The sequence below is a fragment of the Crocodylus porosus genome, unplaced genomic scaffold, assembly GCF_001723895.1.
Source record: "Crocodylus porosus isolate Cpor-Errol unplaced genomic scaffold, CroPor_comp1, whole genome shotgun sequence".
Taxonomy (NCBI): domain Eukaryota; kingdom Metazoa; phylum Chordata; order Crocodylia; family Crocodylidae; genus Crocodylus; species Crocodylus porosus.
Window position 1 is genome coordinate 556,718 of NW_017728902.1, and position 18,311 is coordinate 575,028.

At 42.3% G+C, this 18,311-nt stretch overlaps 1 protein-coding gene across 2 annotated transcripts in view; it reads left to right on the forward strand.

Moving 5' to 3' along the window:
• HMCN1 (hemicentin 1) overlaps positions 1-18,311 on the forward strand; it is a 348,410-nt gene that overhangs the window by 168,274 nt on the left and 161,825 nt on the right. For both annotated transcript variants that reach the window (XM_019556684.1, XM_019556685.1), the window contains exons 23-32: positions 2,405-2,532; positions 5,920-6,192; positions 6,857-6,952; positions 7,460-7,654; positions 9,490-9,620; positions 11,022-11,169; positions 11,643-11,769; positions 14,502-14,656; positions 16,838-17,116; positions 17,758-18,039. In XM_019556684.1, the coding sequence (XP_019412229.1) occupies positions 2,405-2,532; positions 5,920-6,192; positions 6,857-6,952; positions 7,460-7,654; positions 9,490-9,620; positions 11,022-11,169; positions 11,643-11,769; positions 14,502-14,656; positions 16,838-17,116; positions 17,758-18,039 (1,814 nt within the window). The remainder of the gene's footprint in view (positions 1-2,404; positions 2,533-5,919; positions 6,193-6,856; positions 6,953-7,459; positions 7,655-9,489; positions 9,621-11,021; positions 11,170-11,642; positions 11,770-14,501; positions 14,657-16,837; positions 17,117-17,757; positions 18,040-18,311) is intronic.

Below are 18,311 nucleotides of genomic sequence, written 5' to 3' on the forward strand. Positions count from 1 at the left end.
AATATAGTTAGGTGCTTATAAACAGTGCTGAATTGACAGCCACAGAGAAAAAGGTATTTATCCATATGTCCTGTACCCTTTTGTGTGTACTTGCCTTGTTGTTTTATGTCTAAGGGGTAAGTTAGTTTTACACAGCAGCATAAAAAACAACAGCTCCAGATAATTTCAACTAACTTTTTCCTTTTTCCCTAAAAAGGATATTGTTTGCTATCCTTACTACCATCTAAAAGACAATAAAGAAGAGGTTTTCTTAATAAAAATTCTCTCAACAGCTAAAAGGAAAGGGGATAAAGAATAGCATGAAAATGATATTTTTTTCTTTTTCTGTATTATTAATAAAATGTTGTAACATTTTAAATAGTGGTTGTTACTATGACACTAAGCAGGCTGAGGTCACTATGATCCCCTGTACATATTACAGGTATTGTGCAATTTACTGGTTAATTGCACAGTTACCTTGGGACCAGGTGCACCTGCAAAGTAGTTATCACTTACTAAAAAGCTCCAACCAGCTATAAAGTTGGACCTTGAAATATATATTAACTTTAGAGCTGATGAGCTTTTATTTGCATATGTAGCAGTGTCTCCCCTGTGGCTGACAGGGCACCCAGCTGCAGGGATGCACCTTGCTCATCAGGGGCTGTGAGTCCCACAACTTTTGGGGACTCTTATCCCCGCCAGGTGTCAGCTCTGGGTCTCAGCAGCACCATGCAGCTGCCGAGACCCAGAGTCTCAGAGCTGTGGATGCTAGGTCCCCACAGCATGCCTCCTGGCAAACCCTGGGGGCAGGAGAACTGCAGCAGTGATGCATGAAACCTTGGGGTGGGAGGGCAATCCTCCCCTCCCTGGGGTGTGGGAATCCCCCAAGGCCAAGGGATCACTGCAGGGGTGATCTCCTTATCCCAGGTGTGTTTGAAACTGGGGTTTCCCACAGCCCTGGGCTAGAGAGATTGACCCTGTGGCAATCCTTCAGTGCTAAGGGCTTCCCACACGCTCAAGGCAGGATGATTGCCACAGCGGCAATCCTCCCAGCTTGGGAATTTAATTGAGCCCTGGGTGGGGTAATCACCCTGGAGGTGCCTCTGCAGCTCAGAGTCCCTCAGCTGAAGTGTGTGGGGCTCCCAGCCAGAGGAGCTTGCTTCTTGCTGGTGCAGGGGGAGCCCAGAATCAGGTTTTCCCTGCAGTGATAGTAAGGTGTGATGGGATCTAACATGTGATCCCAGTCATGCCTCTTGCCATGAACGCATGACATAGCAGGAGGCATGATTGTGTGAATCACATTAGATTCCATTGCACCTTTACCTACATGTATGGGGGTGAGGGGGTGCTATGTTTTAAACTGCAAACCAGGTTTAACTGTTTAGTGTTGTGTGATGACAAAGTTATGTTAATACCTTTGACCCTCTAGTTCTATTTATTCCATCCAAATCAACACAGTGCAGTCATAAAACCAGGTCTGGGAAATAAAACCCAGTCCCTCCAACATCCACGTTTAGTATGTTAAGTACAATACCATCCTTCTTATCTGGAAGAAGTAGACTTTGCATAAGCCATTAGTTATTGGTCAATAGCAACTTTTTGTCACCGCTGAATTGGGCTGAGCTTGAACCTGTAAGTTAGAGTTAAAGGGGCTTCGTAACCCATTACTAGCACCATGAACGATGCAGATCTCAAAACATTTGTTGTTTTGAATTGAAGTATGATGGGATCTCAAGCCTTACCTAAGCACCTGAAATGCCCATAGTTTGTCCTGTGGATGGTTCAGGTATTTTGCTTGGTATTCTTAACATATTGCTGTAGTAGGAAGATAGAAAAAAATAAGAAAATTAAGTCACATAACTGAAAAAAAACACAAAGGGTGGAATTCTTCTTCCCTTTGCTCATCTAAATGGCAGTTCTCTAGCCATATATCTGACATGTTTTTGACCCTGCTTCTATGCTGTTGATGCAAAAGCATGCATGTGTAGACTGAGCATGCCCAGTAGGGTTGCACACTTGCTGGGTATATCTATAGTCATAAGCCTGAGTGTAAATCCAGGCAAAAGCACATGGGAGGGCTTTCCTCCTCCTCCATCTCTTCCCTCCACTCTGGTCAACTATGTTTTTGGGACCTAGATGGAGGTATGCATTCCCAGTGGGCACATCTGTGTATCAGCCAGCCAGTACATATCTGGTAAAGCATTATCAGTCCATGCATACACACTTGCGTGTTTACACTGCAGGAGAAATAGAATCGTTACCTGTGCATAAGCGCTTAAAATGCAGAAAATTTGGATGCAGAAAGGGCAGTAGAATTCTGCCCCAAATTTCATGCCGAACAACACTGTGATTAGTAATGTCTAACTAGAGCTTAATCATGTCTCAGTACATATTTACACAATAAATCTGTTTCCTATTTTTCCAGACACACCTTCCTCCCCTCGGGGTCAATGAAGATCATTGAGACACGAGTTTCAGACAGTGGAATGTATTTCTGTGTAGCCACAAATATTGCTGGGAATGCAACTCAGTCAGTCAAGCTAAATGTACATGGTAAGTTAGTTAACTACAAAAATAACCCATCCCAGAGGTCCTTTTACAGAACAACTGGAATTTAGCTTAATCTAATACAGCTCTTCAACATTTTTCCTGGTGTAGACCCATTTTGTAGATCTCTTTCCTTCTCCTTTTTTATTACATTATCGCTATATGGCAACTGCTGTAATTGCTTATATGAAAAATTAATACTAAGAAAATATTAAGTATATATTTATCTTCTGTTAATGTAATTAAGAAGGTGGAAACATGGAGGAAATGTAGCTAGTCACTATGTCTCCAGTGCCAGGGTCACCAACATTTTGCTGCTGCAGTCCAGAGCTTCCAGCTGTAGCATGCAAATGTCTACCCCACAGGATGCTTAAATGGTCTGTACTTCCCAAACTACAGACACCCAGGCCCTGGGGGGATGTGAGGCAAAAGTATATTTAAGCAGGGATCCTGGTTTTTCTTCGTTTTAAAATCCCATATTCTCTGATCAAAATCCCAAATTCTCTGATTAAAGCCCCCCCAAATCCACATTTTTCCATGATTAAAATGAAATGCCACTATATATATGGATATCAGTTGAACACAATGTTTTATTAATGTTTTTAATGCATTTACAATTTTAAGCAATTTGGAAGCCTACCAGTGCTTCAAACATTATAATAAAATAAATTCTAAATACCTATATATTTTGGCGTTTGATTTTGGTTTATTTATCATAGCTAATCAGAGCTCCCCCTTCCCCCTTTGCTCACCAGGATGTGGGTCCAGCTGCTGCTGCCCCCACCCCTGCTGCTTTGTGGAGCTGAGCAACCCTGATATGCTGGTGACCTGCCTGTGCTGGTGCCCCTCACTCCCGATCCACAGCCCCCTGGCCCTACCAGTGCCCCTCATCCCTCCAGCCCTACTGGTGCCCCTCACTCCCAACCCGTAGCCCCCTGGCCATATCAATGCCCCTCACTCACCACCCCCAGCCCTGCTGGTGCCCCTCACTCAATGGCGATGTGTAGGGAGTGCATGGGGGTGCAGGTGCACCCCCTGTCAGCCAGCATTCCCGGGCAGGGGGGGCAGGTGAGAGTGCTGGTGCCCTCCTGAAAGTGCCGGCTGCGGAGTGTGCCAGGAGAAGTTCCTGGTTCTCCTATGGCCAATCCCGCTGACCTGGAAGTGCCAGCTGCACAGTGCTGCCGGTTGTGGGTCAGCAGGATCGGCTGCAGGGGGACTCCCTCCTCTGGCCTGTGGGATCAGCCATGCCCCCCCCGCCCCCCGGTCACTGACTGTCCTGTCAGGGGGTGGAAGTGCCCATGCCCTCACTCATGACCCACAGCCCCCTGTCCCTCGCAAGTCTTGCTGGAGGGGGCCCCCAGCTGCCAGGGATATTGGGTTCAGGACCACGGCTCACGGTCCCCTACCCCACTCCCAGCAGCACCTGAGCTCCAGCTGCTGCCCATGGTGGGGGGGTGGCTCCTGTGGCTGGAGCAAAGTGCAGAGCCTTGCCTCCCCACATGGGTAGCATGGCGGGAGCAGAGCCCTTAGTGGGATAAAGATGCAGGCTGCCTGCTGCAGCCTCAGGGCTTCCCTCCCTGCTGTCCTCCCTGCAGGGTCCTCTGCAGCCCAGCAGGCTAGACATGGTGTGGGAAGTCAGCAGGGCAGGGAGTCCTGAGCCTGCAGTGGGCAGCCCGCATCTTCCCTGTAGCAGGCAGCTTGTATCTGGGGGGTGGGGGGCATGTGCCCCTCCATATCCTCCTCCTTGAGAGTGCATGCAGTGGCAGGGGGCTGGTGCCCTCACTGCTCACCAGACGAGCCACCTGTGGCTCCATCCTGCTCCCCATCCAGGCCCTGAGGCTGTGCATTCTCAGCCAGGTTCCAGGCCCCACACACCTCACCGGCTGTGCAGTGCTTCCAGCCCCAGCCCTGCCCCACTCTCTCTCTCCCTCCCTCCCTTCCTTACCGCGGGGGTCTCAATCTGCCCTCCCCCCCTTACCTGGGTGGAGCTGCAGGAGCTGCTCTTCATGCTGCAAGCCTACAAGGGGAAGCCTGCCGTTTCCTGCATTTTTGTTGCTTAAAGTAGAAAATCTGTGATTCCATGGTAATCAGAAAAGTTGGATTGCTGGACATGAGACATCAGAAGGGAGGACCATTGAGGAGGGGACTGTGGGAGGGACAGGTAGCTTGGCACCTGATTCTCCATGCTGTCCTGTGCCTGGTTGGACCTTCCCCACACAGGATACAACCTCTTCACATATCAGATCTGGCCTGGGGACTAAGAGATTGTTGCCACCTGGTCTAGTTAGCTCATCTAAAACCACCACCAAGTGCTTTATTAGCTGAGGAGCACAGTTGTAAGTAGCCCAGTATGTCCCTTGAAAATTATCTGTGGAAGAGGGCTTTCAGGATTAAGGCTCTGAATATGAAGACTGAGCTTTTTAAAGCTGGGTAAGATGTCTAGTTTCCACTAAGTTAACATGACGTGAGTGCTCAAATCATGACATAAACCCCACATAAATCCCTAGACAGTTTTGAAAATTTCAATCTAGAACAATTCAGTTCTTAATTATTGTAACACAAGATAGTCTTTTTCTTTATACATACACACATACATACTATCTATATATATCTTTCTCTGCTTACAACTGTATATTAACAAAGTAAAAAAATGTTGTCTACAATAAGCCATTCCTTATGACCCTTTTTTGTTTGCAGTGATTCTTAAAAAGAAGAAGATTGGGGCAAAGGAATTATGTGGGGTTTACATCATGTTCTTATTCCTTGGGACTGGAAAACTCAAATGCAGATATATTTTATCTTCCTGTCTGAACCTGAGTTTGGAAACATATATAAAACAGGGATTAAGAAGAAGGAAGTACAAATGTCAAAGAGATCATTTTAATTAACTTTACCCTGAAACTGAAATGTTTTGAGTACAAACACCCACTTTCCAGGAGCTCTGTAGAATATACTTGGAAGATACTAAGTATGGTATCCCTCTGAAAATAATGCTTTAGGATTTCAGATGCAAAAGTCCTAAATCATCACTTGCCCTACCACTGCCAAAATAGGTCCCCAGTATGACTTTGTATCCCAGCATTTGGTGGCGGGCCCTGCTCCTGAATTCCTGGACTCTCGAAGACCCCTGTGGGCTGGATGACATGATTCCATTGGTCATACCTTTGACACTCCTGCCCTAAATGATTTGGAAGACGAAGTACTGTAATTATTATCTGTAAGGAGTGTCCAGTGTTGATTGGTTGCTGTCACTTAAGGGAATTAAATTGCAGTGCTTTTGGGAAAGACAGTGTCTAAAATGATAAAGATAATAAATGAAATGATAAATATTTCCTCCATGAGTAATCTGTCAGATCTTTTTCACATTATTATTGATTTATTTGCCTTGCTTAGTTCCTCCAAAGATTCAAGGTGCGCCTCGAGTTATGAAAGTACAAGTTGGTCACAGAATTGATATACCCTGCAGTGCCCAAGGGGTCCCTCCCCCAACAGTCACCTGGTTTAAAGGCAGAAATACCATGCTAATAGATGGAAGACAGTATATCAGCAGCCCTGATGGAACGCTGACCATCAGCAAAGTCCAGCTTTCAGATTCTGGTATCTACAAGTGTGTTGCTAGTAACTTAGTTGGCAGTGATGAATCATCGATAACAATACAAGTTCAAGGTATTTATAATATGGCTAAAGCCTGATGGCTATCACTGAGTATAGCTTCATTGTAATACATGTGATTTTTTTATTTTGTGGGGATGGATATCCTACTGCACTTTCAGAGGAGTGGCCTGTGATTCAATGGAAATTCAACACTTATGACCTACAAAATGACCCCCTTTTATTTATTTCTCTGTTGCTGTGGTTTTACTCCAAGAGCTCTGGAGCTGATTTTCAAACAAGGACATTTTTTAAAAATGTTTTTCTTTCATTATTGTATGACACAATATCCAAAGTTTGGTATGCCTCTGGTGTTCTTTTATGATGTAGTTTCGTTGAGTAGACAAAAGCCATAAAAAGTAAAGAAGTTTGCAAAAATTTTAGAACAAGGTATTTACGTTCTTGTAATCTCAAAAAGTAGTTTGAGCTAGTTGATATTACAAGGAGATCAAAATCAACCTATGTAAAAACATCCTCCTCTCTCTAATAAACCACATACTTACAAAGGTTCTATTAGAAACCTGAGCTTATTGCTCTGAAAATGAAACTAAAGGAAGAGTACTGTAAGCTCTTAGCTGTAGAAAGATAAAGAATAAAATGATGTAAGTTGCCCTGGTATGCTTTCATATTTGAGGACAGGGGGCAAGACTGTTTTTACTTTAATTCTGTTTCCTTCCAGAACCTCCTACTGTAGATAATATTGACCCTCCTTACAACACCCCATTTCAAGAAAGAGTGGCAAATCAACGCATTGCATTCCCTTGTCCAGCAAAAGGTATGCAGTATTATAGACATTCTGGCTGATTACAGGATAGTTTTCTATTAGCCACTCAGTTTCATTGCTTCTTTATGTTGTCCATTGTGGATAAAGTGTACAATGCATGCAGGTCTTTAAGCCTGTGTCTCAGCATGATATTTAAACAAGTCACACTAATTTTATTTTCAATATGTATATGTGAAACCTTTGTGGAAAGGTCATTTCTAGTGGAGAATTGTACTAATTAGGACTATAATTTTGTAGAGCATTTCCAGAGTAAGGTTTCTCACATCCTAGCAAACATCCAGTTGTGAAGGGGAGTTCATTCTCCAGGTGTATTTGACTCATAATATCTCTTTCAGTTGCACCAGTCAGAGTGAATTTTCAGTGTCTTGTTATCTGCCAGCCCAAAATATTTTCCCAGTTGTGCCCTTTTCCTTATGCTCTACTTTAAAATAATGTTAATCCTTCCTTTACCGTTCTAAGCAAGAAGACTTACGAAGTTCTGTATTTCTCTGCCATTAGGTACCCCAAAGCCTGCTATCAAATGGTTACGTAATGGTAAAGAGCTGACAGGCAATGAACCAGGCATTTCAATTGCAGAGGATGGGACAGTGTTGGTCATTGCTTCCGTTACACCGTACGACAATGGGGAATATATTTGTGTGGCAGTTAATGAAGCTGGAAGGACCGAAAGAAAATACAATCTGAAGGTTCATGGTAAATAACAACTACAGTTATGGAGGGGCAGTTTTCAAAAGAGTAGCCTCACTTTTTGTGGTTGCACATTGCACACCCGAAATGTGCGTTGCCAGTTTTGCACATGTGATTGAATGCTAAGAACAAATATTTGGACATACTGTATGTGTGTTAAACACTGCTTCGTAATTACTTCTGTTTGCTTCTCTTTGCTTTATTCAAATAATCAATCTAAAAGCTTGTACTTGGCAATCTAAAAGCAAGTTTTTGCCCTGAAGAATTTACACATTAAATGTTTCTCTCCGTTTATGTTGATGAGGGGAGTCTTATGTCATTGAACTGAGCATGAGAACAGGAAGAAATTGCTCTATGATAGGCGTCAGCAAATTACAGCTCGTGGACTTGGCCTATGGACATGGGACTGCAGTGACGGGGCGGGGGAGAGTGGGGTAGGGATTCAGCAGTGGATGCTTTCCCCTGCCACTGCTGGGAATAGCTGTGTTCATGGCTGGGTTCGAGCAACCACCCTTTCGTCTGTTTGATCCAAACTGGGCCACTGTGGCCTACAACCTTAAAAGGTTGCTGACTCCTGCTTTATGACCCTTTCCCTTCTTCCCCCAATGTCATACAGAATTGTAAGGAATCCATGGATTGTAACAGGAGATGTTAAGCTCTGCTTTCTACAGTGTGCATCTACCTGTCTTAATCTAACTTAATTCCAATGAGAGAACCCCATGTACATGGGGCATTTATACTTTTTTTTTCTCCGTGACATGCTGGAGGTCCACTGCTTCAGAGCAGACTCGATTAACTGATTTAATCAATTGAGTCTGCTATGCACATGAGCTGAGGCAAACTGCACTGCGCCATGTGCAGTTGTATAAGTGGCGAAATGTGTGTCAGCACGCAGAAAATGGTGGCGGTGCACTTTTGAACTAAAACACCTCTCAAGTGTTTTAGTCCAAACCACGGTACTGCCATTTTCTCAGTGTGGACCTGCATTTTGTTGCTTATACAACTGGAAGCGTTGCAGAGGCAGGTGGTTTTCAAAGTGCCTGGCACTGTGGTGCTTGCATGTGTAAAAATGCCCATGAATTCTGTGCCAGTCAGCTTTAACTGTCTCTTCATATCTTCTTCTATGAAAAAACAGAAATTTCTTTTTATGGTGTCATATTGATATCTCCCTGAGTCATTAGCAGAGTGAGGATCTCTTGATTCATGTGTCATTGAGTTTCCTCAGAAGTGTGCTTGCTTGGGACCGTCGTGGCCTTGTTTGGTCTCTGAGTGTATCCCTGAAGCCATCCCAGGCATAGCGCTTATTGCAAGGAAGGAAACCTGGCTTCTTCTCCCACTGAGAGCCTGGCCTTTCAGTCCCTCATCCTTTCTGGTTGTTCCATGGCCCTGACACAAGGAGCTAGCTTCCAGTTACCTGCAAGAGATGGGCTTCATCTCCTGTGGAGGGAACAGTGCAACCTGAAGTTTTAAGCAGCAAAGCAGACAGCTCCTTCAATAGAGGCATTTACTGGAGTAAAATCCATGCAGCCAGAGGTTCTCTGCTCCTTTCAAAGTGTCAAGCAGTAGGGGTGTGCGAAGCTTTGGTCTATTTCTTTTCTTTTTTCTTTCTTTTAATCTAAAATAGATTGAAGTGAGACATGAACTTTTTCCAAACCATACTTCATAAAACAAACATTGAGACACTTGACAGTAGCATAGAATAATTGCATGTGTATTAATAACTTCCTGATGTAAAAAAACAATGAAATAATGAGAAAAACAATGGTACCTTGCTATTTCAAATGTTTATGTCCATAGTGTTTTTGATTGTATAGATAATCATTTTGTATAATTTATTGTAGTTCCTCCTGAAATCCAAGACCAAGAAAAGGTGACAAATGCATCTGTAATTGTGAATCACCCTGTAAGTCTTTTCTGTGAAGTGTCAGGTACCCCCTTTCCCACCATCTCCTGGTATAAAGATGATGTCCAGGTAAGTACAGGTACTGTTAATTGATTTCCAGCTAATTTAACTCAAACAACCCTAGTTGGGAATTTCCAAGATATTTGACCGTAGCTTTCTAAATCTTCTTTTTTGATGAATGCTTGATATAAGAGTTCATTTAAATTAAATTAAAATATGCATGTATTTAGATTTAAACAATAAGAAAATCATCAATGCAGGAAACCAATCATATATGGGTAACCAGTTATCTTAATCTTTTTCTACCCTTATCTGGTCAGCCAGCAGTCTGGGTAACCACTAGCCAGCTGAGGTGGCAAAAAATGTGTATGAGCATCATTTGCCTACTGTTGGGCAGCAAAACCCTTGTCCACTTAGTAGAGAAGGAATAAATCTGTTGGATGCTCTACTATCTTATAGGGTCTTAAAGTATGAAGTCACGTAAAGATTTGCCAGTAAAACTTTGTATTGTATACCAGTGGTGCTCAACTTTTCTGGTGCACAGGCAGGATGAGTTGGGTGTGGCTGGTCCATGAGCTGCATTTGGTATGTGGCACATGACAAGTCTGCAGGCTACATCTGATTTGCAAACCAATCCAGTGCATCAGATCCAGTCCTGTATGTTAGCCCTTATGCAATACTTGGGGCCATCTCGTCCAACCTGTGAGGCTCTCCATAGATCTAAAAATTTAGTGATGGGGGAGCAGTGGCAGCATTAATTGTATTGGTGCTATTAATTGGTTCCCCACTACCAAATTTCTGAACCTATGGGAAGCCCCACAGCCTGGATGACTTGGCTCTGTAGGCTGGATTTGGCCCATAGGCCTTCTTTTGAGCATCACCATTGTAGAACATGCCTTAACCTTCCAAAATCAGAGACAGAAAAGGACCTTATCAAGATTCCTTTACGAACTTATCTTCACCTTCCCCCAAAACCTTATCATGCACATAGATTTCAAAGCAATCTTCTGTGTAGCAAACTGGGCACATGAAATCAAGGTAATTTTTTTAATGTCAGACATTGGCTTGTCAAGTCACATATTTTGCTTATGAAAGTAGCTGACAACTGACACATCAGAGAAAATGGGGAGAAAACCACAGGCTATCCCAGACCTAAGTAGTGCTGTACATAGGGGGACAAAGCTCTGTATGAGTCTTGAGGCTAATGGGTTAAGGAAGAGATTTGGTTAGCCTTGCCTTAGTTCCCCCAATTGGAAATTATAACATATATACAGTTATCCAACCCTTTGTTGTAACTATGGGTAATGAACTACATGAATGCATTGCAGGTTTTAGTATTGTAATGAAAGGGAAATTCAATAGAAGGATTTTTCTTTATGAAAAACGACTGTGTTCTTTTCAAACTTGGGCTGCAGAATTTGGCTGATGAAACTTGGACTGCATAATACTGATCTCTTGGGTTCTTTTAAGGTTATGGAAAGCAGTACTCTTCAGATTTTGCGGAATGGGAAGATACTGAAGCTCCTTAAAGCTGCTACTGATGATGCTGGACAATATTCATGCAAAGCGACTAATGTAGCAGGGAGTTCTGAGAAGCTGTTTAATGTAGATGTGCTAGGTTAGTACTGTGCTGTGCCAAACTGGCAATCTGAGGGAAACATTACATTTAAGAAACTCTTTTACTTAAGCCTTTTAAAAAAAAATCCTTTCTTCGATTTTAAATGCAGGATACCATCTGTTTTCACACACTAACTTTGCAGTACTTGAATGCTGTCATTCTCTTGGTACATTAGATAATGTGCTGCTTTTTGTTCCTGTATTCTGTTCTTTGATACCTTGTACATCCTTTGTTAATGGAACATAGAAAACAGGCTATAAAGGTTCTCCTGGATTATCTACTTAGGTCAATAGCACCAGTCTAGAAGTGAAGGAAGGATGACACATTTGGGAAGAACAGCAGGCTGAAGCTTTGCTACAAGTGAATGATAGGGTCATTCATTTGTTCTGTTTAGTTTAGAGCCATTTTCAATTTTAGCAAGTCTTTCATGCCCATCTCTAGATCTTACTCTATCTACTGTTTCTCTTTCAAAGTTCCACCTACCATAAAAGGTGCGGACACACCCAGCGAAGTTTCAGTCATTCTCAACCATGAAATCAGCCTGGAATGTAAAGTTAAAGGCTCCCCTTTTCCTGACATTCACTGGTTCAAAGATGGCAAGTAAGTACTTAATTTTTGTCTATGCCAGTGCTGCTTTGGTGGGACAGAGAGGGGACAGATGCATTACATCAATACCAGCAATATGCCAACAATATGCCACATCAGTTAAGGATCATGCTATTGATGCATATTGATATAATAGGGTAAAATATGCCATCTTTCCATCCATACGGAAAAGTCAGATTGTAAGTAATATGGCACTAGTAAAATGGATTTATAGTGGGTAAAGCCAGATAACATGTGAACCAAGACAAACACAGCCACGTCTTTGAGGTCATTCTACATAGATTATTTTAACATTGCTCAAAGTTAAAAAGCAGTCATTTTTCCTGGAATGGCAACTTTTTTTTTTTGTTGGTACATGTGCTTGTTTTCCAGATCATGTCCTGTACAGCTGTGTGTATACAGATTTGAGATTTTATAACATTAGACTGCATGTCTCAGTTCTTTAGCTCCTCTTCCAGGAAAGCATACTGAGAAGAGGAATTTTGGCAATATGAATGTTAGCTGCAAAACAAAAATAGGACTAGAAATAGTCTGAAAAGTAAAATTAGTACTTAGCTGTTTAGTACAATGTAGATCTTGGCCTATGAACCTAGATACCCTGACATGGCAATTGCTTATTATTCTTTTGCAGAGGCATTTCTCCACTAAACAGAGACATTTTATCATTACTATAGGAAGCAACATAATCTAGTTTGTAACTCTTCTGCTGGGTGCTGGTTGGCAGCAAGGGCTGGGATCAGATTTTGGGGTACCCAGTAAGATTTTACTGTTGCTCAAGCCCCTAAGTCTGGGATCACTGAAGTTGGCTGGGGTGTCCTGCATACACAAAGCCCCTTCCTTGTAAGCAGTGTAAACACAAAGGACAGATTTTTACAGTACGCAAAGGTAAGAAAAACAAAGGAAAGCACCATATGCAATTTGAAACACTATCAACTACAAGGTATAGTTTATAAGTTTCACCCTTTTTGGGAAGATTCCCCCTTGTCCAGGCAGTCTGGGACTGGGGGCTGGGAGGAGGGGGGGTGGAATTCATACCTGCCAACTCAGCAAACAGGCTGGATGAGAGGCTCACACTGGAGAGTTCAATGAGCTGCACCTTGGGTTTGTTGCATTCGGGGAGCAGCTAGAGAGTGTAGGTCCTTCTGTGAAGCAAGGGGCCCCTCATTGCTCCCTGGAAAGTTGCAGAGCACTGATTTCTGCTTCCACATGGTGGCTTTGAAGGGGTGACTTGTGGCTTCAGTCAGTGTACTGCCCCCCACAAAATTCCAAGTCCCAATCACTAGCTCTGATGGAGCAGAAAACTGCAAAAGAGCTCAAAGAAGGGCCAGGCCCTCTCCTGCATTGGTCATGGACTACAGCTAGTGCCCAGCCATACTGCTTGGGTACTAAAAGCTACAAAAGCAACAGAATGTTCTAGGTCTCAACCCTGGCCCAAAACATGCCAGTGAACACACAGATGGAGTTCAGCCATGTACCTAGGCTGAGACAAAAGAAATTGCAACAGCAAGAAAATGTGCCAGATCTGCCAGTAAGCCTGCCAGGCTCCTATCCTGGTCAGTGTGCTCCAGGGATTAATACCACACAATATTATCCCACTCAAAACTCAGGAAAAAGGGGAATAAATGGAGTCTCAAACTCTGAGACAGACTTTACCTTAGATTTCTCCTTCACATAGCTCCAACTTGCTTCTTCAGTAAAGGAGGAGGGGAGACCCCCCCCATAGGAAGCAGTTCTCTGCAGCTCAGTCCCCCAGTTCTGCAGCAGCAGCCTCTGTAGCCCCAAAGAGAGAGGTCCAAGCCTCAGATGAGAGATTCCTGTATACCTTAATATGACATCACCCCATGTATCCAGTCACAGGTTGCCAGGCCTCCAGCCTTTCTCGCAACCAGTTAATTAAAAAAAAACCCCAAACATTCCCCAGTTCAGCCAATCAGGCTGGGGATTTGATCCCCCCTTGCCCACATGACTTTCTGGTTTCATCACACAGCAAATCACCAAGCCAGAAGAGAGCAGACCAGATACTTAAGTACAACACATATAGAAGACATGATTATATACAACAAATATGAGGAAAAAACAGAATTATATTTAAACTGAAACATAATACTTAGCAACACAAAAACTAGAACATACTTTGCAGGACAGAACGGCTTGTACATTTTGTGCGTGTGTTACAAGTAATTGGTAGAAGGGACTGGGAAGGGGGAGATCTAAGGCCATGTCTCTATTGTAAATGTTCCTGAGCTAGCCACAAGCAGTGTAACTGTGGCAGCACGCAACTCAACATAGGCTGCAAAACTTGCCTGAGAACCTGAGGAGCTACTTGAGTCATCCCACTCTGAACCAACAGCAGGTTTCCATGTCCATACTGATATTGGTAGCCAGGCTACATAGTTGAATGCTGGCTTGGGTATGTCTACATAATCTGCATTCATCTCAGTGCCTGCAGTGTGCACATATCCTTAGTTTGTGCCTGGCTTTACCACCTACTGATGTGCCATGTGACTTGCTGAAGTGACTCTGTCCTTCAGTTTCTTCTGTAAGATGGACATAACAACAGTAGTTAGCCACCTCTGAATAGCAACATATTACTATTAGTTATTAGTTACTGCAATTATTTTAATTAAAGCATACTTTGTCATTATTTGAACTTATGTTTTACTATTCCAACAAAATGCTGGTGGAGGACCTCATCTGATGAAATAAAATAATCTCTCTTTATTCAGGCCTCTGTTTTTGGGAGATCCTAATGTTGAGCTTGTGGACAGAGGCCAAATTCTGCGCATAAGGAGTGCCCGAAGAATTGACAAAGGACGCTACCAGTGCAGTGTGGCCAATAGTGCAGGCAAACAAGTCAAGGAGGTCAAGTTGATCATCCATGGTACATTAAAAGAATGCCTGAGCCCTTAAGGTCCTTTTGGGACTACTTATATGTGTAATATTGAACATGTACATAGAAGAATTGGGTCTAAGTCCCCTATGCATATATTTTCTTGTTTGCAACCTTTGGAGGTCAGTTTTAGAGCGATTTCATAAACCTGAAATTATCAGATCTTTTTAAAAGTTAATATTGACTGGAACATTTTATCGTTAACTTTGTTCTGTGGATCTTTTCCTCTGTTTTTAGGACAGAAAAACGAGTTTAAGTTTTCAGCAGAGAAAATCATGCTGCCACTATATCTTATGTCAGTGTAGGTCAAGAGTAAGTCCATTCAAACCAGTAGAGTTATACCAGTTTAAAATTGGTCTGAGATGATAATTAGATTCAAACTGTCCTGAGATGTACATATTTCCACCTCAGTTGGTGTAAATGGTCATATCACTATTGACTTGCACACTGATTACCACCAACTGAGGGTCTGGACAAGAGGGGACAGTTACATTAATACTCTTTTAAAATTTCTGATAAGGTCTATAGCACACTAAGATTATTTATTGTTTTATAAAAAAAGAATAGCATTTCTCTTTTAGAATAATAGGTACAAGCCTACCAAAAACAATTCAAACACTTAAATGAGTTAAGTTTAGGTAGAGGCAGTGGGGTGTTTTCTGGATGGAAGAACGTGTGGTGCTTTACGGTGCTCAGTAGACAAGAAAAGGGCAGCATGAGTGAAGGCCCAGTCAAGCCTTGGTGTGAAGGGTAATAGGGAAAAATGAAAGCAGAGATACAAATCAGAGCAAAACTATGTTGCATCTAGAAGAATAGTCCTAAGAGCTTAAATGTAACAAATGGGAGAGACAGCAGAACAGTGATATTTTGGCAAAAATGCTCAGAGGTGTCATTCATAACCATAGTCAGGATGGTGTCAGTGGAATGGAAAGGGTACAGGACAGGCTGGAAGAGCTGGAGGACAAAGCTGGGAAATGTGAATAGACAGTATATGAAGAAGTAAAGTAGCCAGTAGTTAGAGAGGTGAGGGGTATAGCGTGTTATTTTTACAGAGTAGGACCTGGTTGTACAGAAAGATGCTCAGAGAAAGAATATAGGACATAGACTTACTTCCCATTGGATGATCACTTTCTTTGCTTTCTAGACTTGTGTTGAATGCAGTTGGTGGTTTCTCAGGACAAAACATCAAAACTGTTCTTGATTTTTCTGTGTGTAGATCCACTTGCTGTTAGATATGCATGTCAGTGTTGTTTCATTTCTGTATGTTTTTGCACATGTTATAGGTTGATAGATTATTTAGCCAGGTGAACACTCTGGCATAATTTGGTATCCTGGAATATGCATCCTATTTGTTTGAAACTCTTGTCTTACAGTGTCTTTCCCCTTCCTTTATATTTCTCTGCTGTTGCTTTTAAGTAACCTCCCATGGAAGTTTGTGGAATGAATGTTAGGAAGCATCATGTATGTTTGGCAGCAGAGGAGTTAATGCTTCTGCCACATGTGCTTTGTACTTCCAACAGTAATAAGCGGTTAATTTAGTTTTTGCCAATTGCAGTGTATTTTTTATTACTTTCACAGAGATTTATGAACTCTTTATATTGGCTAATTTACACAAAAGCTTGCTTGCTAGAAAAGGTCTAAGTGCTGTTGCTCAGGGAACAAAGAGAGTAATTTTGGGTCAAGAGTGCCAAAAATAGGAGTCTAAAGCTAGACTTCTGAGTTCACATTTAGTTTCACAAGTCAGTGATTTTATTTTCAGAAGTGCTGAGTATCCAGAAATCCCACCAAAATCAGTAGGAGTTCTTGGATACTTAGTAGATCTGAAAATCATGTTACTGTTCTCCAGAGTGGTATCAGGAAAATGGGGAGTATAGGGATTGCTCCATCCTTACCCATCAAGAGCAGAATCAAGTCCTTTTGGGGGAAAATCATCAAATGTCGTCAGCTAGACCTTTGCTGTTACAGCCTTCAGCATACCATAGCTGCTTCCACTGACAATGTGTAAGTGCACCAAAGAATGTTTTGGGGAGATGGAGGCAGGTAAGGTCTTAGCCAAAATTCTGATTCTCCCAAAAGTTAATGTATAACTCATGTAAACGTGCACAAATTTGCTGATACACAGACTTCTACACTAAGGTTTTAATGCCACTGTTTTTTTGTTTTTTTAAATAGTCCCACCTACTATTAAAGGAGGAAATACCACCACTGAAATATCAACACTGATCAACAGCTTAATAAAGTTGGAATGTGAAACCAGGGGGATCCCTGTCCCTGCCATTACATGGTATAAAGATGGACATCCCATTATTTCAAGCCCACAAGCTCTTTATGTGGACAGGGGTCAGTTTCTTCAGATTCCTCAGGCTCAAGTCTCAGATTCTGCAAAGTACACCTGCCACGTGGCCAACATTGCTGGAACCTCTGAAAAAGTCTATGAAGTTGATGTCTACGGTAAGGAGTTTAGTTAACATACTTGTTCGCCATCCTGTGAAACATGCTTATCCAAAAGGTGTTCTCACGCAGGTTTTGCAGTGGCCCCAAGAACTTCTTATAGTTGATTGCTGCAGGTTTTGGCATACATTAGCAAGGCATCATAGAAAAGCTCTCACTGTCACATCCTGTGCTGTATATTTTTATGTGGCAATGAAAAAGGCTTTTGTTATCAGGCCCATCAGTTAGTACTGCTAATTAGCGGCAAATATTAAAATTACATTCCCTCCACAAATACTTTTTCTCTTCATCTCTTGCAGATGCAACAGACTTCTCAACATTTAGCTATGAAAACTATTTTTCTGACTAAATTCTCTGACTTGAAACATTAACATTCTGTTCTCCCACCTCAAAACCTTCTAGATATGCTCTTTTTCTTCAGTGGTGAATGGCCAGCTAAGGCATTTGGCCGTTAAATTGTCAGCTGATCTTTATTGTTCTTTTGTTTTGGCCTGTTCTGGCATAAAATTTCTCACATGAAATTATACGTGACATAACTCTATGTAGAGCCAGAGTGGGTGGAGAGGAACTAACCCATTTGCTGTTAATATGTTTTCTGGCTGCAAAATTAATTACTTGCAAAATACTTTTTCCTTCCCCAGTTCCTCCTGTTATTGAGGGTGACTCTGACACTATCCAGAACAAGCAGGTGGTTGCTGGCAATTCATTGACATTGGAGTGTAAAGCTGCTGGCAACCCCCCACCTCTTCTTACCTGGTTAAAAGATGGAGTGCCTGTGAAAGCAAGTGAAAACCTCCGCATTCTGTCCAGGGGGAAGAAGCTGGAGATCTTGGATGCTGCAGAGACTGACCGTGGCCAGTATGTCTGTGTGGCCACAAGCATTGCAGGAGAAAAAAAAATGAAATATGATGTTGAAATCTTAGGTGTGTGAACAGTGCAGCGTTTTTTTTCTCAAGTTCATAGTAGAATTCAGAGTTCATAGTGTGTGTGTGTGTATATATATATATATATATTTACTAGTGTCACAGAATTACATTTTAGTGAGTCAACTGCATATTTAATCAAGCCTATCCACTGCACATTTTCCCTGTCCAATTGGACAGGCTGAAGGTTGTTGCTTTCGCATGACTTCTTGGACAGTTTTCCTGAACAAGATAAGAAGCATCCCTTTAAAGGACACAAAGAGGTTTTCCAA